The 22,786-nt window shown below is 39.7% G+C and overlaps 1 protein-coding gene across 2 annotated transcripts in view; it reads left to right on the plus strand.

Moving 5' to 3' along the window:
• Positions 1 to 2,170: 2,170 nt before the first annotated feature.
• DYNC2LI1 (dynein cytoplasmic 2 light intermediate chain 1) overlaps positions 2,171 to 22,786 on the plus strand; it is a 42,742-nt gene continuing 22,126 nt past the window's right edge. The window contains exons 1-5 of one of the 2 annotated variants that reach the window (XM_042932145.1): positions 2,171 to 2,304; positions 4,586 to 4,703; positions 16,150 to 16,184; positions 19,072 to 19,141; positions 21,138 to 21,226. In XM_042932145.1, the coding sequence (XP_042788079.1) occupies positions 2,297 to 2,304; positions 4,586 to 4,703; positions 16,150 to 16,184; positions 19,072 to 19,141; positions 21,138 to 21,226 (320 nt within the window). In that variant the 5' untranslated portion in view covers positions 2,171 to 2,296. The remainder of the gene's footprint in view (positions 2,305 to 4,585; positions 4,704 to 16,149; positions 16,185 to 19,071; positions 19,142 to 21,137; positions 21,227 to 22,786) is intronic. The other variant, XM_042932144.1, reaches the window with a different exon arrangement.

A 22,786-nucleotide genomic window follows, 5' to 3' on the forward strand; every position in this document is an offset into this window, starting at 1 on the left:
TTATACTTTTAAGATGCTAGTACTGTGTTGGGGTGCCTGGGTGGCTCAATCGGTTAAGCGTCCTACTTTGGCTCAGGTCATGGTCTCGAGGTTCGTGAGTTTGAGCCCCGTGTCAGGCTCTGTACTGACAGCTCAGAACCTGGCTCCTGCTTCAGATTCTTTGTCTCTTTCTCTCTTTACCTCTCTCTGCCTGCCCCCCGCCCCCCGCACTGTGTGTCTCTCTCTCTCAAAAATAAATAAACATTGGGCCACCTGGGTGGCTCAGTTGGTTGAGTGCCCAACTTCGGCTCAGGTCATGATCTCACAGTTGGTGAGTTCAAGCCCCACGTTGGGCTCTGAGCTGACAGCTTGGAGCCTGGTTGGTGAGTTCAAGCCCCACGTTGGGCTCTGTGCTGACAGCTTGGAGCCTGCAGACTGCTTCGGATCCTGTGTCTCCCTCTCTCTGCCCACCCCCCTCAAAAATAAATAAACATTTAAATAAATAAATAAACAAACATTTAAAAAAATTTTTTTAAAAGATGCTAGTAGTGTGCCTGGATCATAGCAAGCAAAAATATTAGCTGCCGCTTTTGTTATTCATATCAACAGGGCTTTCTAATTAACACACAGAAGAGTTCCAAAGTTCCAGAACCCAAATTATCACACTGTCTCACATCAGTTTGTAAGCTTATAGGCAAGCTACGCCCAGGATGTAGATGCTGATTCAACGATAGATGTACCAATCTCACTTGCGATCATCCTCGATTGAACCACACTCCTGTTATATTCCTTTCTATGTGCAAATGTAGCCTTCTAGGTCTTCAAAATGCTCCTAGGTGTTGGGAGGATTTTGTTCTTAAAGATTTTATCTCAAGCAAATGCTTTTTTTTCCCCCTTAAAAATTTGCCAGGTGCCTGGGTGGCTTAGACAGTTGGGCATCCAACTCTTGATTTCAGCTCAGGTCATGATCTCATGGTTCATGAGATCAAGCCTGGGGGTCAGGCTCTGCACTGACAGCATGGAGCCTGCTTGGGATTCTCTCTCTCCTCTCTCCTCTATCTGCCCGCGTGCTCTCTCAAAATAAACATTTTTTTAATTAAAAAAATTTTTTGCTTCATTTCCAAGAATGTGATCTTTGTTTTCATTCAAAGTTGCTGATCAGTAGCTTACAACTGATAATAACAAGCATGAAGCACTTGTAAGGTGTCAGGCACACATAATTTATATTTTACATATATTTATTTCATTTAAAACTCACAAATTTCCCCTGGCTTACATGATCAGATACTGAGGCTCAGAGATATTGAGTAATCTACCCACTGTGTCAATGTGGCAACTTAGCCAGTGTGACTTAGGACATAAAAGTCCATCTCACTCTAAAAGCCCATGTTCTTGAACATCACACCATCCATCACCCAAAACCAAATGGCAGAAATGTAGAAGGAGAGTATCTCCTTCAAATATTCAAGACATCCTGGGCTATAGAGGCTGGGTCTACCCAGCCTTCAAAACAGATCAAATGTTGTCACTGCCATGAATGTTTCAACAACTCCCTTCAGCATAATTACTTATTCTTATGTAATTTTTTGTACCTCTCTACAATAGCTTATATCACTGGTTTCCTTTGGGTTATTATATTTAGTTGTGTACATCTTTCTCAAGAGTAGGATCTTGTCTTACTCATCACTTCATTCCTTACTCTGTGTAGCACAGAGTCTTGCATATAGTAATAACTCAATATTTGTTATTGATTTAGAGGTAAAGTAAATGAAGTATAGTGGAGATGCATTTGCTTTATTAGCTTATTAATAAATGATGTGCTATTGCATAAAACTCAAAACAACTAAACAGAACGTTGGAAAATACTAATATCACAAATATTCTTTGCCTCTAGTAAATCGCTAGAAAACAGCTCAGGAATTTGATTCACCCTTCATTCCCAAAGCACTGCTATTGGAGATTGAAAAGTAACTGAAGAGAGAGAGCAGAGATCTCTGACGTATAGTCCGGTACTCAGTGGAATATGTTTTAAGTAAAAGAACACTTCCAACCCAGGGCTTTTAGGTCCCAGGTTTGTCAGACGCGTCACCTCGTTCTCTCACATCCTAGCCTTCGAGGCGTTGAGCAAGACTTGAAGAGCAACGCCTGGAACTACATTTCCCATGATGCCCCTCGTGTGCACGCAACCCAGCCTGCAACGTCGCTCCCATGGCAACCCAAGAGTCCGCACAGTTCCGCCCGCCTGGGTGATCACGGGCCTGCTTATTTTAGGCGAGTCCCAACGCCGAGTTCACGACACCGGGGTGGTGGAGCCAGGATGCCCAGGTATCCCCGCAGCCGTGCTTGCGTCCGGCTTACGTTTCCCTCGATAGCCTAGCTTTCCCTTCTTTCCCACCCCGCCAGGAAGGGGCAGGAGAGGGAGGGCAGCTGCGGGCATATTTAGGGAGAGGAACCCGGGCGGGAGCTGCCTGTGGAAAACAATTGTGGGTCTGTTCTGCATGCAACCTCTGTCTGGATGGTCAGGAATCCGTAGGAACTACCCTTGAACATGTGGATTCGGCCACAAGCAGGTAGAAAAGTTCCCCAGGTATAAAAGATTTTGAAAGTTCAACTCCAACCATTCACTTGGTAAAAATTTTTTGCAGGCCAAGGAATGTTCTAGATGCAGGGGTTCAGGCGGTGAATTAGACCACAAAGCCTCCTTCTCGGAGATGTCCCTGACTCCTCTCCTGGTTGCAGGGGTTCAGGACAATAATAAGTGAGGGAAACTTGAGAAAGCTGTGTGAAAAGCGTAAGATGACGTTTAAAGGGGGCCTGGAAAATACATTTTAGCTCTTCAGTTCTGTGATGTCAGTTTTAATTTCCTGCTTTCAAGATCACGCCTAAACCTTCTCTGAACAACTTAGAAGGACGTCAGGGAGAGAGGGGTTCTGGAGTCCATCACAGAGCAGGGTAAATCTGTTTTTCTCACCTGTGGATCATGGCCTGATCTCTTGAGTTTAATGAACCTTAATGTGAAAAATTGTCAGCTTCCTTCCCATGGGGGTATAATTGGTTGCAGTTATGAAGTTATGGTTATAGTTACAGATTTCACCAGTGGCATGACTGGTGGCTGCACCACCTGCTCTCCTCTCTGCTGGGAATTTGGAAAGCAGATCATCAGTTTGAAAGAATGGTGTATACCCGCGCCAGGTGGCTCAGTTGGTTAATCGTCTGACTCTTGGTTTCTGCTGAGGTCAGGAGCTCTCAGTTCCTGGGATAGGGCGCCATGTTATTGGGCTCTGTGCTAACAGTGCGGAGTTTGCTTGGGATTCTCTCTCTCTCTTAAATAAATAAACTTTTTAAAAATGTTAAGAAAAAGAAAGGTGTGTAAATGAAGAGCAGACAAGCCTGGGCTGAGTTCCTGGGGATTCACCTGTGAAAGAAATGCATGCATTTGGTGCAAATAATTAGGGACACCTTTATTGGTCTTGTATAGCCCCTTTCTTCATCTCTGTTTCTTGAATAATAATTAGGAGCTCCCAGTAATTTTCAATAACTATATATAGGTCAAGCCCAAAATGAATTATCACATTTTAACAATCAATCGTGACCATCTTATAAGGTTGGTATTTTTCTTTAATTGGCAGTTTAGAGATGAAGAAACAGAAATAAGCCTGGAGAAAAGCACAAAAGCTTGCCTATATTAGGTGCTCAATAAGTAATTGTTGAATTAATTAAAGGAATGAAGGATCCAGAGAGGTTGGGTAATTTGCCATGTAGAAAGCAGCAAATTCTGGCTTAGAACAATTAGATCTCGTCTCTCTCTCTCTCTTTTTTTTTTTTTTTAGCTCAAGACTCCATTTTTCATTTTCGCTTTAATAAAAGGTATAATCTGTGAAAAATTACATATGTTTATAGAGAGATGAATGGAAGGATTATTTTCAAAATGTGATTTTAGGTGATTTTTTTTTTCTTTCATTACATTTTATATATCAAAACAGGGAATCTTGAGCCAGAAATATAATTTAAAAAACAAAAAAGAGGGGCACCTGGGTGGCTCAGATAGCTAAGCGGCTAAGTGCCTGACTTCGGCTCAGGTCATGATCTCACAGTTTGTGAGTTCAAGCCCCGCATCGGGCTCTGGGCTGACAGCTCAGAGCCTGGAGCCTGCTTTGGATTCTGTGTCTCTCTCTCTCCTCCCTTCCTCTACTAGCACATTAAAAAAACAAAAAACACGAGAAATATCTCAGAAAGCAAAGATTATTGGGCTCCCCATTTTCCTAGATGTTGGTGGTTTTCAAGTTGCAAATTTCCAAAATTCTGTGTACCTTCATATACATGTCTGAGAAGCTAACATACACAGCTTTCGACCTCGGCTGGAAGCCCCAAACTAAGGCAGCCTCAAATCCTAGTGGCAAAGACGTGGCTTATTATTTTCAGCTGATATGAACCAGTGCAAGGAAAATGACTAATCCTCAGAGGTTCTATCAGCTTATTGTCCCCCAAGAAAATGCTGTTGATTTGCTCTATAAATTTAACTAAACTAAAATTTCTCTGAGCATGAAACAGAAATTGGAAAAGATTCTCTTTGATTGTCTGAATTTTCTTTTTCTGCCTCTCATAGTGAAACTCTCTGGGAAATTGCAAAAGCAGAAGTGGAAAAACGGGGAAGCAGTGGAGGTGAAGGTGATGGAGTTGAAATTGGAGAAAAATCTGTTTTCTTCATTGGCAGTAAAAATGGGGTAATGCATTTTTTCCTCCTTTTTTTCCCCCTCAAGTATTATGCTGATTTAGCAACCAGTGGTAAAATTTATTTTAATACTTTGGTAAACATTTGGATACTTCAACTCTTTAACCAGATGACCAGTCTCTGGCCTGCTGGTTACCTGCTGGCTGTGCCCTCCCTGGAGAGGGGGCCCTGCTCATAGGTGAGTGGGGACTAACATCTAGCCTCAGCATTTCTTGTCAAGTGGTATGCTCCCGCATGAGCCATAGCAGCCCAGAGGAGGGAGTGATTGATTCTAATTCGACTACTCAAAGGCACCATAAATACTAATCTGATGACCAATAGTTCTGGTAACTTGTACAACTGAAACAGGCATATAGATAACAAAAACATGAACCGTGTAGAATATGATACATTTAATCTTAACCAGAGTCATAGAAACCGAAGGAAACCTGGCACTGCCCTAGTCTTCTACAGTGGGGATTCTCACTCTGGGCCCCATGGGGGTACTTCTTGGGGCCAGGGAACTCTCTAGAAATGTATCCAGAATTGTGTGTGATTGTGTATCAGTGCATTTTTATGGAAAATTAGATTCTCCCAGCGTTCTAGCACTTCAAAAAGGTTAAGAGCCACTATAAAGAGTGGTTATATAGTTCGACTATCTCTAGAAATGGGGGAGTTATCTTTCACAAAGCAGGCTGGTTTCATTTTGTTAATTCCCGGTTACTGGAAAACCTGTGTTTTATTGGAACATCCAGTGTTCCCATTTCTGACCTGTAAAAGTGTCTGAATAGTTGGTATTTCTGATTCCAAGAACCTAATTCTTGGTCTTAATTCTGACCTGTAAAAGTCTGATTTCTCTTCTACTTGTTACATCTTTAAGTATGTTTAAATTGCCCTTCGAATAATTATAGACAACCATTTTGTTTCCCTGAGTCTGTTTCAGCTTTCGTATCTTCATTTCTTTCGCTCATGCCTTCTGTGTTATGGATTCCATATCAGTCATAGATTCTCTGTCATGATTTTAATTAACTCTCACCTGGAATTATTCTACTGTGTCATTCTCAGGAGGGAACAGAGTTTGTGAGGTTTTGCTTAACTGCAGTAGACTAGGTGTGCCACCTTCTCTTTTTCCAGACGCTGTGCTCCTATTATTGCATAGAAAAATCCTAGTAATCACGTAACCCTGTTCACTAAGGTTGAGCTTGAGGTCTGTAAGCCTTTTTCATTTACATTGTTTTGTCCTTAATTTTCTTAGATTGGGCCCTTTGTTACAGTCTGGTTTTATTTTTAATTATTTTTATTAAAATGATTCACAGATGAGGTTTATAAGCTCAATCAAAAGGCGCATAAAGCAGTAAACTTCTCCGCATTGTTCAGAGCCTCTCCTTAAAGCAGCCTCTTTCCTTTTTTTCTATAATTTACCTCTGAATGTCTGAAATCACTGATGGGCTATTTTTAGACTTAAAATGTTAGACATTATCTGTTGAATTTTTGATAATAGTAGGAGAGTATTTAGTTCTCTTTTTTTTTTTTAAGACTTTTTTATTTTTAGGTAATCTCTACACCCAGCATGGGGCTCAAATTTACAATCCTGAGATCAAGAGTTGCAAGCTTTGTTGACTGAGCCAGCCAGGTGCCCCTATTTCTGTCTCCTTTGTTTGTTTATTTATTTACTTATAAAAGCTTATTTATTTTGAGAGACAGCTCAAGTGGGGGAGGGGCAGAGAGAGAGTGAGAGCGTACCAAGCAGGCTCCACGCTATCAGCACAGAGCCCATAGTTCTGTCTCTTTTAAACGCTCACCTCCAGCCCTGGTCTGCAGTATGATTCCTATTATAATTTTGGGCTAAATCAATATTCAGTGGATTTTCTTTACCTTGAGTAACTTCTTCCAAAAGTTTCAAAATGCCTTGTTTTTTTATTTGTTTAGCTCTTATATGTACCTTAGTTTTTATATCCATTAGTTATTTGTTGCTATGTAATAAATTACTCTAAAACTTGGCAGCTTTTAAAACAGCAAACATCATCTCACCTAGTTTGTGAGGGTCAGGAATCTGAGAGCAGCTTAGTTATGTGGTTCTGGCTCCCGGTCTTTCATGAAGTTGTAGTCAAGATGTCATCTGGGACTAAAGTCATCTCACAGCTCAGCTAAACTGGAGAAGCAGTTTCGCTCACTGACATGGCTGTTGGCAAGAGGCCTCAGTTCATTGCTGACTGTTGACCAGGCTTCAATTCTTCACCATATAGGCCTCTCCATAGGGCTGCTTACAACATGGCAGTTTGCTTTCCCCAAAGCCAGAAATCCAAAAGAGAAAGGGTGCCCAGGACAGAAACTGCCGTCTTTTATAACCTAATCTTGGAAGTGACATGCCATCACTTCTGCCATATGCCATATGGGTCACAAAGACCCAACTCTGGTACAGTGTGAGGGACCTCACATGGGTGGGAATACCAGGAAGTGGGGATCATTTGGAACCATCCTGGAAGCTGGCTCCCCGGATATCTATTGCTAATTCTTTCCACAATCCCCAACAGACATTCAGTATAATTTTCATCTAGGCAGTTGTATCAGATCATCTGAAATTTCCCCTCTCCAGCCGGAGTCCTGCCATCTTTTAACCCGCTGTGTTGGTCTCTACTGTTGTCAGGAGTGGCGGCATAGCTACCATCCTTCCCCAACATCTCGGGAATTCCCTTTTCCTCTTTCTTGAGTTGGAACTTCAGTTTCCTGGATCCTGTTTCTTCCCTATTCTTGGTTCACTCACTTATCTTGGTGGAGCACATTCTCTTGTAGTTTCCGGGGAAAGCATTACATGGGAAGTAAAATTTATGAGATACTGCATGTCTAAAAATGCCTTTATTTTCCCTCACTCTGGGTAGAATGTTTATCTGGGTATAGAATTCTGTGTCGGAATGAGTCACTTCACCTCTCTCTTTGATCCTAGTTTCTGAGTCTGGACTGTTTCCTTTGGGAATGACAGAAAATTCAAACTGAGGGAGGCACTTTTTGAATAGTTGGTATCCTTGGGGCACCTGGGTGGCTCAGTCAGTTAAGCGTCCAACTTCAGCTTAGGTCATGATCTCACGGTCTGTGGGTTCCAGCCCTGCATTGAGCTCTGTGCTGACAACTTGAAGCCTGGAGCCTGCTTCGGATTCTGTGTCTCCCTCTCTCTCTGCCCCTCCCCCGCTCATGCTCTGTTTCTCTCCATCTCTCAAAAATGAGTAAACATTAAAAAATTTTTTGAAAGGTTGGTCTCCTCTTCACTGTTAGACTTTATCTGTATTCCTCTTGTGATGTGTGCCATGAGACATCATACGATAATTCATTTCATACGGTCAGGCAACAGTCTAATTACATACATCACATTCTGCTCTTTGTATAGTATTCCTTCATGCATGTTTGTAAGTTTCCATATAAATACACAAAATGCTGTATTTTCTCTCTCCTTCTGTCTCTTTACATCAATATGTTGAACTCATGGGGCCCCTGGGTGGCTCAGTCAGTTAAGCATCTGACTCTTGATTTTGGCTCAGGTCATAATCTTATAGTTTGTGAGTTCGAGCCCCACATAGGGCTCCGGACTGACAGTGTGGAGCTTACTTGGGATTCTCTCTCTCTCCTTCTGTCTCTGCTCCTCCCTCACTCTCTCTCTCAAAATAAATAAATAAACTTAAAAAATATTTAATATGTTGCACTCATAAGTCTCTGACACAAGTTTTGGTAGTTCCTATGAGGTCGTTTACTCCCCTGTGATAATACTGCACTTATTGTTACCTGCACTGTTGTGCATCTGTCGCTGTAAATATTCTTTCCAGGCTTTGTCTCAGCTGTTTTCTCTTGTGAATTACTTGGGCCCTCTTCCATTATTGTCTTTAAATTTTTCTTAATGTCATACGTAATGACATCTCAATTTATCTGCACATTTTTTTCTGATTCTCTCCACTCAGATTTAAATTGTCAAGTCTCTAGGCATGGTCTTGTGATCCTCTGAACGTAGGTTTCTTCTCTTATCAAGTGATAATCACTCAAGTATTCTTAGGGTATTGGCCAGAAAACTTAGTCATTGAGCATTTTACTTCCCAGAGCTTCTGTTCTCTTCCCAAACTTCAATCTCTGGATAGAAGAAAAGTGGGAAGGAAATGTCTTGACTTCTAAATTTTTCCTTTTCTAGTTTCTACAATCTGGTTGTAAGAAGATGCTTTCTAGGGTTCCTTAAGAGATAGCAAATACGAGTTACACATCTTCCACACACATTTTATTGATCACAGCACCCTTTTCCACTGAGCCTGAAGATGACTTCTGATCCATAACATTCCAGGAAGGTGTTGGCACTTGAGATAAAATTGGTTTATCATTTCTGACTCTAGTAATGTCATTTATCACCACACAATTAGAAGAAGTCAGCCAAAATCCATAGGTTAATATATGCACAGGTATAGCATATCCTTCAGATCAACAGAGAGCTGATTTCATTTGGAATACCACATTATGTCACTTGAGGACTTTAAGTATTGTGCACCATAGGGGGGAATTTAATTAAGAAATAATTTTGATTACCATATGAATATTCTGACTAAAACATGTGATTGAAAAATATCCAGATGAAATAATTTTAATATGAAATGAAGAATTAATTTTTTTGCTGTTTTTAACATCTAATGTTATAATAACTACATTAAAAAATAATATTTAGACATTTTGCTCAAATTTATGGTAACAAACCCATTGAATTTGAAGTTGGTAAACTCACTTTTACCTAGCTAATACCATATTTAGCAGGAATTAGAAAGTACTTATTGGGGCGCCTGGGTGGCTCAGCTGGTTGGACGTCTGACTTCAGCTCAGGTCATGACCTCCCACTCTGTGAGTTCGAGCCCCACTTTGGGCTATGTGCTGACAGCTCAGAGCTTGGAGCCTGCTTTGGATTCTGTGTCTCCCTCTTTCTCTGCCCCTCTCACTCATACTCTGTCTCTCAAAAATGAATAAATGTTAAAAACATTCTTTAAAAAAGTACTTATTGATCTAAGAACAATTATAGTAAACAAAATTTAAAAAAATGTTTAAACTATTGTTTTTCATTTCATAATTTGAAAACATTCAAGTTTTCTATCTGATTTGAATATAAAAGCCAGGATTCTTTTTTTTTTTTTTTTAATGTTTATTTTTGAGAGAGAGAGAGACAGAGTGTGAGCAGGGTAGGGGAAGAGTGAGAGGGAGACACAGAGTCTGAAGCAGGCTACAGGCTCTGAGATTGTCAGCATAGAGCCCGACACGGGGCTCAACCTCGAGCTGGTTGAGTGCTGAGTGTCTGACTTTAGCTCAGGTCATGATATCACAGTTCATGAGTTCGAGCCCCACATCAGGCTCACTGCTGGCAGCCTGTCAATGCAGAGCCAGCTTCAGATCCTCTGTCCCCCTGTGTCTGCCCCTCCTCCACTGTGCTCTCCCCAAAATAAATAAATATTTTTAAAAAATAAACAACTGTCCAAGTCAGAAAAATAAATAAATAAGTCAGCATCTAAGTGGGTAAGTCAGTATCTTAGTAATCATATTTTGGAATCAGTTACTTTACTTTTAGGATTGTCATTTAAGGAATCATTGAGTTATGATAATGATGTAATGACACAGGGTTATTTGTTATTGTGAAAAACATGTAGAAAATATGGCAGCCTGTCCCCAGAACCACTGATTATTAGTGAGAGACCTCTCCCCACTCATTGTGAGTTTCTGTTTTATTTAGCCAAGGATACAAAGGGGTTTTGGAAGTGGCGATACAGAGCAAGAACAGATGTATCCTATCTTAATCCAACTTTGCTTGGCTCACAAAGTTCTTGCCAGGAAGGCAGGACTGCTGGTGACACTGTCTGCAAAAGATCGGGCTTACAGATCCAAGAGGCTGAAATTTATGTGGCATTATGTTTTGTGTCTATTTGGGTTCATATTACACTTTTATTTTTGTGCTTCATGCTTCCACTGAAGGATATATTGACAAATTAAACTTTCTGAATCTAAGCTGTGCATCAACGAGGCTACATCTTTACCAGATGATGTCAGTGCCCAGGTAGCCAGAACACTCCTCTGTCTTGGGCTGTGTCTTGGAAGGACCCCCCCCCCACACACAAATAGACATCCTTCATTGGGAGATATTATATATACTATCAACATTATAATTAAGGGGGAAATGTTATACAACTGCAAAAGAGTTGTTAGTGATGTAAGGAAAAACTATAATGTTAATTGAAAAAAGCAGGACATGGGGCGCCTGGGTGGCTCAGTTGGTTAAGCGTCTGACTTTGGCTCAGGTCATGAGCTCACGGTTCGTGAGTTTGAGCCCCACATTGGGCTCTGTGCTGACATCCCACAGCCTGGAGCCTGCTTTGGATTCTGTATCTCGCTCTGTTTCTGCCCCTCCCCTGCTCGTGCTCTATCTCTGTCTCTCAAAAATAAACAAAAAAAATTTTTAATTAAAAAAAAAGAAAAAAGCATGACAAATTTTATATACAACATGATCTCAACTTTGTAAAAATGCAAAGATGAAAAAGAGAAATGCATATGGTAAAATTTTAATCACTGTTTTTATTTTGTTTTTAATTTCTGTATTTTACCAAGTTTTCTTGTTGGCCCACTTTAAAAAATCTGAACTGGGGCGCCTGGGTGGCGCAGTCGGTTAAGCGTCCGACTTCAGCCAGGTCACGATCTCGCGGTCCGTGAGTTCGAGCCCCGCGTCAGGCTCTGGGCTGATGGCTCGGAGCCTGGAGCCTGTTTCCGATTCTGTGTCTCCCTCTCTCTCTGCCCCTCCCCCATTCATGCTCTGTCTCTCTCTGTCCCAAAAATAAATTAAAAACGTTGAAAAAAAAAAAAAAAAATTAAAAAATCTGAACTATTTAAATTAGCTTAAATAAAACTTTCATAGGTATCATTATACTTTAAAATTTTTAACCCAACTACAGTATATAAACATTTCATCTCATGAGTTTATTGTGAGGAGAGTGATGTTTTCATCGGATGTGGTACCTTACCAATTTCCTGCTTACAGCCATATAGATAAATATGTGGATTTAAATAAGCGGGTCAAGTAACTAGTACTAGTCTTCTGGTACAAGTAAATTCCTATCACATAAAGTCTTCTGTGTAAGAAGCTGCTTCCATACCTTTCAGGTGGCTTAAACGAGTAGTACTGATCACAGCACACAAAGGCTCGCACGCAAAACGCCCCACCAGCATCCCGCTAGGACTCTCTGTAACTGTTGTTCTAGGCTTTGTTGCAGTGACAGCGCATTCATGTTTTATTTGTTGTTTATAGAAGAACCACCCATTTTTTAAAATAGACTGTGGGTGTACACAAGCTCCTTTTTATTTTCATTTATGTAAATTAAAACTAATTTTGCTTTTGAAGACGGGCAAACTCTCTTGAGATATGTAGAACTTTTGAAGATATTATTCTTTAAAAAGTATCTGATTCCGTGCTTTATACAGAACATGATTTTGAAAAATAAAGAGAGGCAAGCAAGTAATGCTTCTGTTGTTCAGCTAATAGTAATCACCCTTTACCAAAGAAACTAACTGCCTCGATGCCTTCTCTCTCTTTTTGCCAAACCTCTGTCCATTCAGTGGACACTTACTGAACATCTTCTGTGTGCCGGGTATTCTGCCCGATGCTGGGGAAACAGAAAAGCAAGTCATACTCTGCTGTGCAGGAACTTAGGTGCTAGTACTTGTACAACAGTAGCAACACATGAGACAGATCTATGATGGAAACAAGGGCTTTTCACTCAGTCCAAGAGGCTGGAAGAGGAAAGCCTCCTTATGAGAGCATGATGTCCAGAGCTTGAAGAGCAAGAAGTAAGGAAAGAGAGGTAATTCAGGTGAAGAGGGTCAAGTGGGTATTCTGAGGAGAAAATCAAGAAAAGTGTACGAAACAGCAGTTACAACCAATGGGAGAGAGAACACACTAGACAAACTTTACAGGATTGCTCGTCATTGTTGACTGCTGTTTTGATGACGGGGATTCAGAATTTAGGTGACACCAATCTGCACAGTATGTATAATTTTTCTCCATCATCACTCACTTGTGTGGGTACAAACATGGAGGAGAAGGGAAGGTGATTGGGTTTACCAGGGTTGGTTTTTGCCAACCAAGTGGGTGCAATACAGAGCGAGAAAGCCTAGGGAGGGGGTAATATTTGCAAGGGTGATTGTAATAATAAACTGTGGACTCTAAGATGGAAAAGGTGAGATGTGGAGGTAGGACAGGGCTGATGGAGAAGGAGAAATGTTGACAGGTCAGTGGACTTTTGAGGCCTCTCACTAAGGCCACAGGATGGTTACTCTGGGGATTCCTGAAGAAGTAGTTGGAGAAATGCATTGTTTGTGTGTGTGATTTTGGAAGTGGTGCAATTTCCAGTGGTGAAGTGATTCAAGATATAACCTTGGAAGTGATGTATGGCAGAAGCAGAGTGAAGGAAAGGGTCTCTGTGAGGAGGCAAAGTCACTGAGAGGTCAGAGTGTTAGGTGGATTGCCTGTGCCCACATGGATATGAAGTTAGCAAGACTAATGACAGCAGCTGAGAGGGAAAGGGAGACTGAGCCAGAAGAGGTGACAACAGCCGTCACGGTAGACTGGTACCAGCCTGTAAGACTTGCAAAACAAGGGAAGTAGAATAATTGTTTAAAGGTGGCACTGGGGAGCAAGGAGGGCCCTGTAGTACATGGGGTGGTAAAAAAAAAAAAAAAAAAAAGCCTTCTTTAACAAGAATGTAGAGGAAATGGTCCAGAAGCAGCCATATTTTAGGTAAGGCCAACAGGTAGAACATTCTGAAGAAGAGGTTGATATTAGGGAGTTTTGGGGGGAGAAATGGGGGGGATTATTGTGCCAGATGAAGGGATGTGTAGAAGACTGTGGAATTAGAGCTCCAGGGATAATGGATCAGAAGAAAAGACTGGATTTCCAATGTGTCTGAGGTAATGGGAGGGAAGATAGGATTCCTTTTGATAATCCCTGAATGAACTTGTACTAAGTCAGTGTTTATTGAACCAGGAAACCTAGGGGTCTCAGAGGGCAACAGTTTACTAGTGAATTTTTAAAATTTGGATATTTTAATGATAGCCTAAAAGCGTATTTCAGTGCCCAGAGTTGAGTTTATGTTTATTTGGAATTGCCACCAAGTAGTACATTTACATGAAATTATAATCAAAATTTAAATCAATGCTATGGAACTATGAGAATCTGAGAAAAATGGCTAGTTATATCTAAGATTCCTTCCAATCTGGAATCTTATATCTAAGATTCCAGTAATTCTGATTCTGTGCTTTCTTGTACATAGAATACAATAATTTTTAGGTATAGCAGCCTCCCCCCTATCTGCGGGGCATATGTTCCAAGACCCCCAGTGGATGCCTAAAATTGCAGAGAGAACTGAATCCTGTACATACTCTGTTTTTTCCTATACATACACACCTATGATAAAGTTGAATTTATAAATGAGGCACGGGAAGAGATAACTAAAAATAACTAAAAATAAAACAATTATAACAACATACTCTAATACAAGCTATGTAATGTGGCCTTTCTGTCACTCAGAATACCTTGCTGTACTACACTCGCCCTTCTTATGATGTGAGATGCTAAAACGTCCTCTTGACGAGATGAAGCAGGGTAAATGGTGTAGGCACAGTGATGCAGCGCTAGGGTACTCCTGACCTGATGATGACATGTCCAAAGGAGGGTCATCTGCTTCCAGACTGCCGTTGACCATGAGTAGCTGAAACTGTGGAAAGCGGAATCATGGATAAGAGGAGACCACTTGTACTACAGTCTTCATTTATCTCAAACTTCGAAAATATGCTACATATGATACATGTTCAGTGTATGAAAATTAGAAAATCCTGATTTTCTTAAAAAAAGAAAAAATTACCAGAGGTGCCTGGGTGGCTCAGTCAGTTAAACGTGTGACTCTTAATTTAGGCTCAGGTGATGATCTCACGGTTCATGAGATCAGGCCCCACATTGGGCTCTGCACTGACAGAGCCTGCTTAGGATTCTCTCTCTCTCTCTCTCTCTCTCTCTCTCTCTCTCTCTCTCTCTCACACACACACACACACACACACAAACTAAACTTAAAAAAAAACAAATAATAAAAATATAAATTACCAACAAATCCATCACCTAGAAATGTTTACTGTTAGCTTAGTGATATCCCTCTAGATCTATTTATTTGTGTGTGTGTTTCTGTGTCTTTCTCTGAATCTGTTAATGTGTATGCTTATGTATGTACGTATATCTCAAAGAAGCAGGAAAAGATATTTTAAAATTGAAAACAGAGTTATGCTAATCTGTCATAAATGTTTTACCATGTCAAGAAGTATCTTCCTAGATTGTCATTCCTAACAGCTGCATGCTATTTCATTATAAGGATTGTCATAATTAAATTAGTCAATCCCCATTGGGGGAAATTTAGGTTATTTCTTGTTTTTCACTTGAAAGAATACCTGCCAGCAAACATCCTTCAGTAATAAACATTTTTGGTCGTATGCCAATTATTTATGTTTCCCGTCATTTAAAAAAAAAGTCATTCAATTTGATTATATCCCAGATATAATCCAGAGTAGTTTATTTGTGATCATCTTTTTCTTTTGGTAAAAAAATTAAAGGTTTTAGGAAATAACCTACCTAGTCAAATGGTCTGTGTTTTTGTCAGTCCGGCATTTTCCAAACTATTTTCCTTGGAACCCAGCAGCTTCCTCCATTAGAGCTTTCCCTGCTGCTCCTCTTTTATCTGTTTTCTTGTAAGAGATCTTTTTTTGGCTTGTTTTTTGTTTTTAAGTTTTACTATTAAAAAAAAAAAGAAAGTGTGATTAAACCACTGAGCCAATCCCTGGCTAAAATGTGAGGTTAACTTTCATGTGGTAGAGATGCCCAGAACCTATATTTTCTGACTCCTAACACAAAACTTAGAACGAGTACCTTCTCTACAAATAAAGACAGACAAAAAATACTCTAACCCAGTATTTGGATTGCCTACTTTGAACATATTTGCAATATGTCCTTTATTTGTATGTTACCTTTTTTCTTTATTTCCACTTCAACAATTGGAATTAAAACATTTTAGAAGACACTAATCATCTGCTTAACCAGTAATTAGCGTTGATGAATAGAGAGAAAATTTCAGACAGCTGCCAAGGTGACCACTAAAGTGAGGTATGATTTGCTAGTATTTGTCATCTGCAGGACTTCATAATTATAATAATAGCAGTGTAGTTACACTGTGATGGAAAGTTGACAGTTAACTTTTTCTACTTATCAAACTTAGGAACAATTCTGAAAGTTTCTAGTTTCCAGGTAATTTATCATTCGAGTGATTAAAAGCTATTTTTGGCCACAATTACGAATAACAAAATTTTACATATGGGTGACATTAACACAGTATTCTTTTTTTTTTTTTTTTTTTTTCTATTTCCAGGGAAAGACTACTATTATTCTAAGGTGTCTTGACAGGTAAGTGTTATGTTAACCTTTAGACTATGTTTTTTGTTTATTCTAGTTATACAGGGCAAGTTAAATTCTGAAAGACTTGGGAACGTGAATAATTTTGAGATTCAAACAATAACTTCTTAGTGAATTCTTTGTATGGCCTTTAAAATCTCCTTAAAAAATTTTTTTTAACATTTATTCATTTTTTGAGAGACAGAGCATGAGCAGAGGAGGTGCAGAGAGAGCTGGAGACACACAATCCAAAGCAGGCTCCAGACTCTGAGCTGTCAGCACAGAGCCCAATGCAGGGCTCAAACCCCCCAACCGTGAGATCATGACCTGAGCCGAAGTCAGACGATTAACTGACTGAGCCACCCAGGAGCCCCAAAATCTCCTTTAAAGATAAAACCAACAATAAGCAAAAGTAAATAAATAAAATTATACAGGATTAATGCTGAGTTTCCCTGTTATATGGGGAAGCAACGAACGTAACTCTGATAGTACTTGGCTGCTTTTTGGCTGTGCTACTCTGGTATTTGATTTATTTCTATTTTACCTAGTCCATTATTATCTGAACATTAATTATAATCTTTAAATTGCTCGTGGAAACATTTTTGAAGCACAGTGTTGATCCTCAAACTGTACTTTTTATCATTTTCTTATACTTCCTAACCTATATGGTCATCAGATTAAGATTTAGGATTATGATTTAGGATATTGCAGGAAACTGCTTGTTCCCTTCATTCCAATACCTACTTCTTATAACTTCTCCAAAAAATATCAAAATAGATGTAATTTTGTCTCAAGGTCACATTAAAGAAACGTCATCCATTTGAAAAATACTAGTAAAGAATTCAAATAATAGAATCCTGACTTTGTGTAATTCCTTTCACCAACAAAATTGTTTCTTAGAAGAACCGTCTATAGTGACACCTGCATCATATTTCCATCCCCTGGAATCATGGCTCTCTTGACCATATGTGTTTCTTTCTACAAACAAGTTCTGTAACACAACATCAGCTTAGGATGAAATACTTTGAAATACAACACTGAACTGAAAATTCTTCATTTCAGTTCCTTGATAGTTTACTTGGAAAAAAAAAAATAGTTCTATTATACGTTGAATATCAGAGCTTATAAATTTTGTCTTAAAAGTAGCATTTTGTTTCATAAAAGAAAATTTGTATCTTTTATAAAAGCAAATATAACCAAATATTCTATATATGTATCAAAAAATATGTATGTAGGGATGATATGCAAGATATTTAATAAAGATAAATATATAAATCACAAATTTAAAAATTCTCTTCTCCACATTAAAAAGATATATACCAGTATTATTCAGCCTTAAAGAGGAATGAAATTCTGACGCATGCTACAACACAGATGAACCTTGAGGACATTATGCTAAGTGAAATAAGCCAGTCACAAAAAGATGTATACTGTATGATTCCATTTATATGATGTATCTCAGAGCAGTCAGATTCACAGAAACAGAAAGTAGAATGGTGTTTGCCAGGGTCTGGAGGGAGGGGAAAATGGCGAGTTACTGTGTAATGGGTATAGACTTTCAGTTTTGGGAGATGAAAAAGTTCTAGAGTTTGTGCAACAAGGTGAATATACTTAACATGCTACTGAACCATACACTGAAAAATGGTGACGAAGGCAAATTTATGATACACATTTGTACTATAAGAAATTGAAGTAAATAAGTACGTATGTACAATAAAGCTGTTTACCAAACAATGTAAGCTGCAGTGTAAATAATTCATCAAACCATTTGTCAGTTTTTAGGACTTGTTGATGTTATTTGTTACTTTGCAGCTCTCGCTAGTTAAATGATGCCCATGTTCGGGCTGGGATTTAAAATAGAGAATTGTGGGGTGCCTGGGTGGCTCAGTTGGTTAAGTGTCCGACTTGGGGTCAGGTCATGATCTCATGGTTTGTGAGTTCGAGCCCCGCATTGGGCTCTGTGCTGACAGCTCGGAGCCTGGAGCCTGCTTCAGATTCTGTGTCTCCCTCTCTCTCTCTGCCCCTTCCCCACTCACACTCTGTCTCTCTCTCTCAAAAATAAATAAACATTAAAAAAATAAAAGAATTGCATTAAAGTCTGTTGATATCTCCATTAAATTGATAATCATAAGATTCACAGCTCCCCACATTGAGGCCAAGCAAAACCTGGTATAAGTGCTCCCCACATGACCTGAATGCCAAGAGCTTCCCCTAACATGGCCACCAGCATTGCCAGCTGCACTCCATTCTCCACTCGCTCCAACAGTGCCTGTAAGGACTACGACATTGTGCCGGTGCCATTAGTCATCATTGCAGCTGTGACAAAAATTCTCGAAGATGGTTTTTTGAGGGCTTGTCTTTTACATCAAATTTTTTATCATTTTTACTTCAGTGCTATTCCACAAAGTAACTTTTCTACTAATAGATTAACATTTTTAAGAGGAAGCAAAAATGAATTGGGTAATATGATAGCATGAGAAAACCCATAATGGGGTCGCCTGGGTGGTCCTATCGGTTAAGCATCCAACTCTTGGCTTTGGCTCAGGTCACAATCTCCCACTTCGTGAGATCGAGCCCTGCATCCAGCTCTGTGCTGACAGCATGGAGACTGCTTGAGATTCTCTCTCTCTCTCTCTCTCTCTCTCCCCCTCCCTCCCTCCCTCCCTCCCCCTCTCTCTCCCTCCCTCTCTCCCTCCCTCTCTCCCTCCCTCTCTCCCTCCCTCTCTCCCTCCCTCTCTCCCTCCCTCTCTCCCTCCCTCTCTCCCTCCCTCTCTCCCTCCCTCTCTCTCTCTGCTCCTCCCCCACTAGTGCTCTCTCTCAGGATAAACAAATAAACATTAAAAAAAGAAAAGAAGAAAGAAAACCCATGATGGTAATACTATCTGTCTTTATTGTGCAGGGATGAGCCACCAAAACCAACCTTAGCTTTGGAATATACATATGGAAGAAGAACAAAAGGGCATAATATAGTGAGTGGCTTCTTAAGTGATATTGCTGTGCCTGGGGATGGAGAAGTAATGATGCTTTGTTTTATATTTTCATCTTATCTGTAATCAATAAACATATCTAGTTGTACACTTCATAGCTATGTGCTTTTAAGTCAGATTCAACTCAGCAGACATGAAGGCAACCTGAATAGGAAAATAATTTAGCCATCTCATTTGTTGTGTCTTAAAATGTGGAATAAGATTCCTTTGTAACTTTATTTTACAGTTTTTGGACATATTTATATTAATTGTGTTAATGTGGCTTTTTCTTCTTTCAAGTGGGAATAATATTGTGAGTTACATCCTGTCTCCCAAAAAATCTGCGAAAAATAGGAGTTTGACTTGTAGAATATTTATGAAAATGTACTACTCAGAGTCCAAATTCTTAGCATTTTTACAAACATATCTTGAAGTTAGTAATACTACTTGAGACTGAGGCCCTAATTTGTTACAGTCCTATTTTCACTAGAGTGTCTCTTCAGAGGAAAGTTGGAGATTATTCAGAACGGAAGGAGAGTGCACGGTGTATATTGGATAAAAACATTCAAAATAGAATCCTCTTTTGGAGTTCTCCCATGAAAAGGTCTTTTCTTTTTTTTTTTTTATTTTATTTAAAAAAAAAATTTTTTTTTTAAAGTTTTTATTTATTTTTGAGACAGAGAGAGACAGAGCATGAATGGGGAGGGGCAGGGAGAGAGGGAGACACAGAATCGGAAGCAGGCTCCAGGCTCTGAGCCATCAGCCCAGAGCCCGACGCGGGGCTCAAACTCACGGACCATGAGATCGTGACCTGAGCCAAAGTCGGACGCTTAACCGACTGAGCCACCCAGGCGCCCCAAGGTCTTTTCTTAAATAGAGTTAGGTGTAGGGAAGAACCATCTATAACAGAAGGCCCCACTTCTGTCACACAGGCAGATTTTTACAGATTGATCTAGTCCAAATGTTTGATCATTAATAAGAGTTAACATTGCCTGTTGCTGCTTTCTAGATAAGTCAGTGAAAGTTCATTATTAAAACTGTGAGGTTAAAAAGAAAAGAAAAAACATTAATATATTGAGATGTGGGAGAACTCTATGTTTGTGACTTACGTGAATTTTGACATGAGTGATGACCTATAAATGAGATTGCCCTTTTCACTGGAAATGCTGAAACTGCTTTCACCGCTTCACTGTGGAGAAGAGCTCTAAGAACTGCCCTTCGTCAAATGGTGAATCAAGGGGGATTTTCCAATGCAAAACTGCCTCCCCCACGAACATTAATAATTCAGATATCAACAGCAAATATTCAAATATCAACAGAACAATTTTAGTGAGTATGAGATGATAATTTGTCAAAAATCTATATATTCATCTAAAACTTGCTTCAATGACTATCTCTTCCAAGTTCATGGCAACAGATATATTAAAAAGGTGATTTTTCTTCACCTATTTTCTCTAACGCTTTGTGTTAGCAAGTTGGGCTTTTCCATATTCATTCTGGAAGATCCATGTCTTTCTCAGATTTCATGTTCCCTGAGTTCTAAGTGGAAGCAGTTAGTTCCTCCCACAATCGTGGTGTTACTGAAGGCTCCTCAGCAGCAGGATGGAAGCAGAGATGCAATTAGCTAGTCGTCCAAGAAGGTTGTCATGGAATAGATGGTCGTATTCCCAAGCCACATGGCTGCCTCACTGTTTCACTCCCCTAATACTTAAAGAATCCTATAAAAAGGGAATCGGTTGTTCAGTCTCTTCTTGTTCCCCACCTACCATGTTAATGTTTCATCTTTGTTTTTTGGAATAGATGTTTTGGTGCATTTTGAGGGATGGGATAGAGAAAGGGGAAAGTTTTGATTGCCAAGGTTTATTGAGGAGTACAGTATTTTGTATCCATAATTATTACTGACTGATGTTAATGAGGTGTAAGAAGTATTTAACATTCAAAAAAGATTTTAAAAATTTAATATGAAAAATGCCTGTTTTTGTTTGTTTGTTTGTTTCAGCCAAAAGATATTGCTCACTTTTGGGAACTAGGTGGAGGGACCTCTTTATTGGACTTAATCAGCATACCCATCACAAGTGACACCTTACGGTAAGTGAGCCAGATCCAGGAACGGTTGTTAGTAAGTACCCAGTGGTGTCCACAGGATGAGTATGAGTAGGCTTTCAGGAATCGGAATCTGGGGGGACAGTTTTATGTTGCTGAAGGTTTATACTCTCTTCCTTTCTATGCGCTTAAAGTAGAATGCTTTCAAAGAGATTTTAAAAGAACCAGGGTTCTGGCCTGTGCTGACAGCTGGCATTCCAACCAGTAACATATTTTGCAAGCCTGCAAACAAAGTATGTCAAATAACACTTGAGCAATGAATTCACTTGGCAAACATGAATTTGAAAAGCTTAATTCTTTTGAATACCCATCCAAGTGTAAGCTGATTCAACCCTGAGTTTTTTCTTCAGCTGGATATGGTAAGTCTACCTTTGAATTTAATGCTAATTAGTACTGTTGAAGCTTCACCCAGGGAACAATGAGTTTGTGGAGGGAGAAAGTCTGTTTGCTGACCGAAAAGAAATAGAAACTTGGGGAAAACCTCAAACTCTTTGGTGGCGTTTCCTGACAATGACTCCCACATGTTGGCCAAATCAGATGTGGAAAATTGTGACATTTCTCACAATGTTCCTGGGAATGTGTCTCAGCCAAGGAAAACAGATTTCTACATCTGAAAGATCTTACTTTTTTCGGAGTTTAACACAAACCATTGCTGCTGCCTGGACCAAATACAAAGGGCTGCACTATTATTTGTTACATTTCAGCCACTTAGATCTTTAGGGTATGGAATTGTTTCCGGTTAACGCAATTGTTTTTCCATAGCTAGTTGGGTACAGATAATGTTGGCTTTATTTTTTCAGCGATATTTTTTCTTTTAAATAAATTTAATTTACTGTCTTTTACTTATTATAAAAATAGTACCGTATATGTTCATGTAGAAATCTTGGAAAAACGTTGAAAGGTATGAAGAAAGTAAGAGCGCCCTTAATCACCTGAGAAATAACCACTGTTAACATGCCGAGGTAGTTCCTTCAGTGTTTTCAGCATTTATAAATATATTGTATGGGGGCGCCTGGGTGGGTCAGTCAGTTAGGCGTCTGATTTTTGATTTTGGCTCAAGTCATGATCTCACAGTTCCTGAGATTAAGCCCCATGTCGGGTCCTGCACTGAGCGTGGAGCCTGCTTAGGACTGACTCTCTCTCTCTCTCTTTTTGCCTCTCCACTCCTTCCACATACATGTGCACTCTTTCTGTCTCTCTCAAATAAACTTTAAAAAATGACATTATAAATATACTTTGTACAGATTTGGGATGTTTTATATATATGTTTAGATCTTTCTTTTTCATTTGTAACCACCATATGCCCCTGACATACTTTTTCAGAAACATGGAATTTTACAGCTATATTGATTTTTGTTTGTCCTCCTTTAACAGAGAAAAATAATTGAGGCCACTGGGAGTTAGGACCGCTCCTGGTGGTGTGGTTGAGAGAAGGCAAGGACGGGAGTTGCTGAGGAACCAGAGCTGCCAGTCAGTGTGCCCAGGGGCAGAAAGGAGTGAAAATGGCTGGGAGCTGCTCTTATCTGGGGTCTGAGCTGACTTCAG

The sequence above is a fragment of the Panthera leo genome, chromosome A3 (assembly GCF_018350215.1).
Source record: "Panthera leo isolate Ple1 chromosome A3, P.leo_Ple1_pat1.1, whole genome shotgun sequence".
NCBI lineage: Eukaryota > Metazoa > Chordata > Mammalia > Carnivora > Felidae > Panthera > Panthera leo.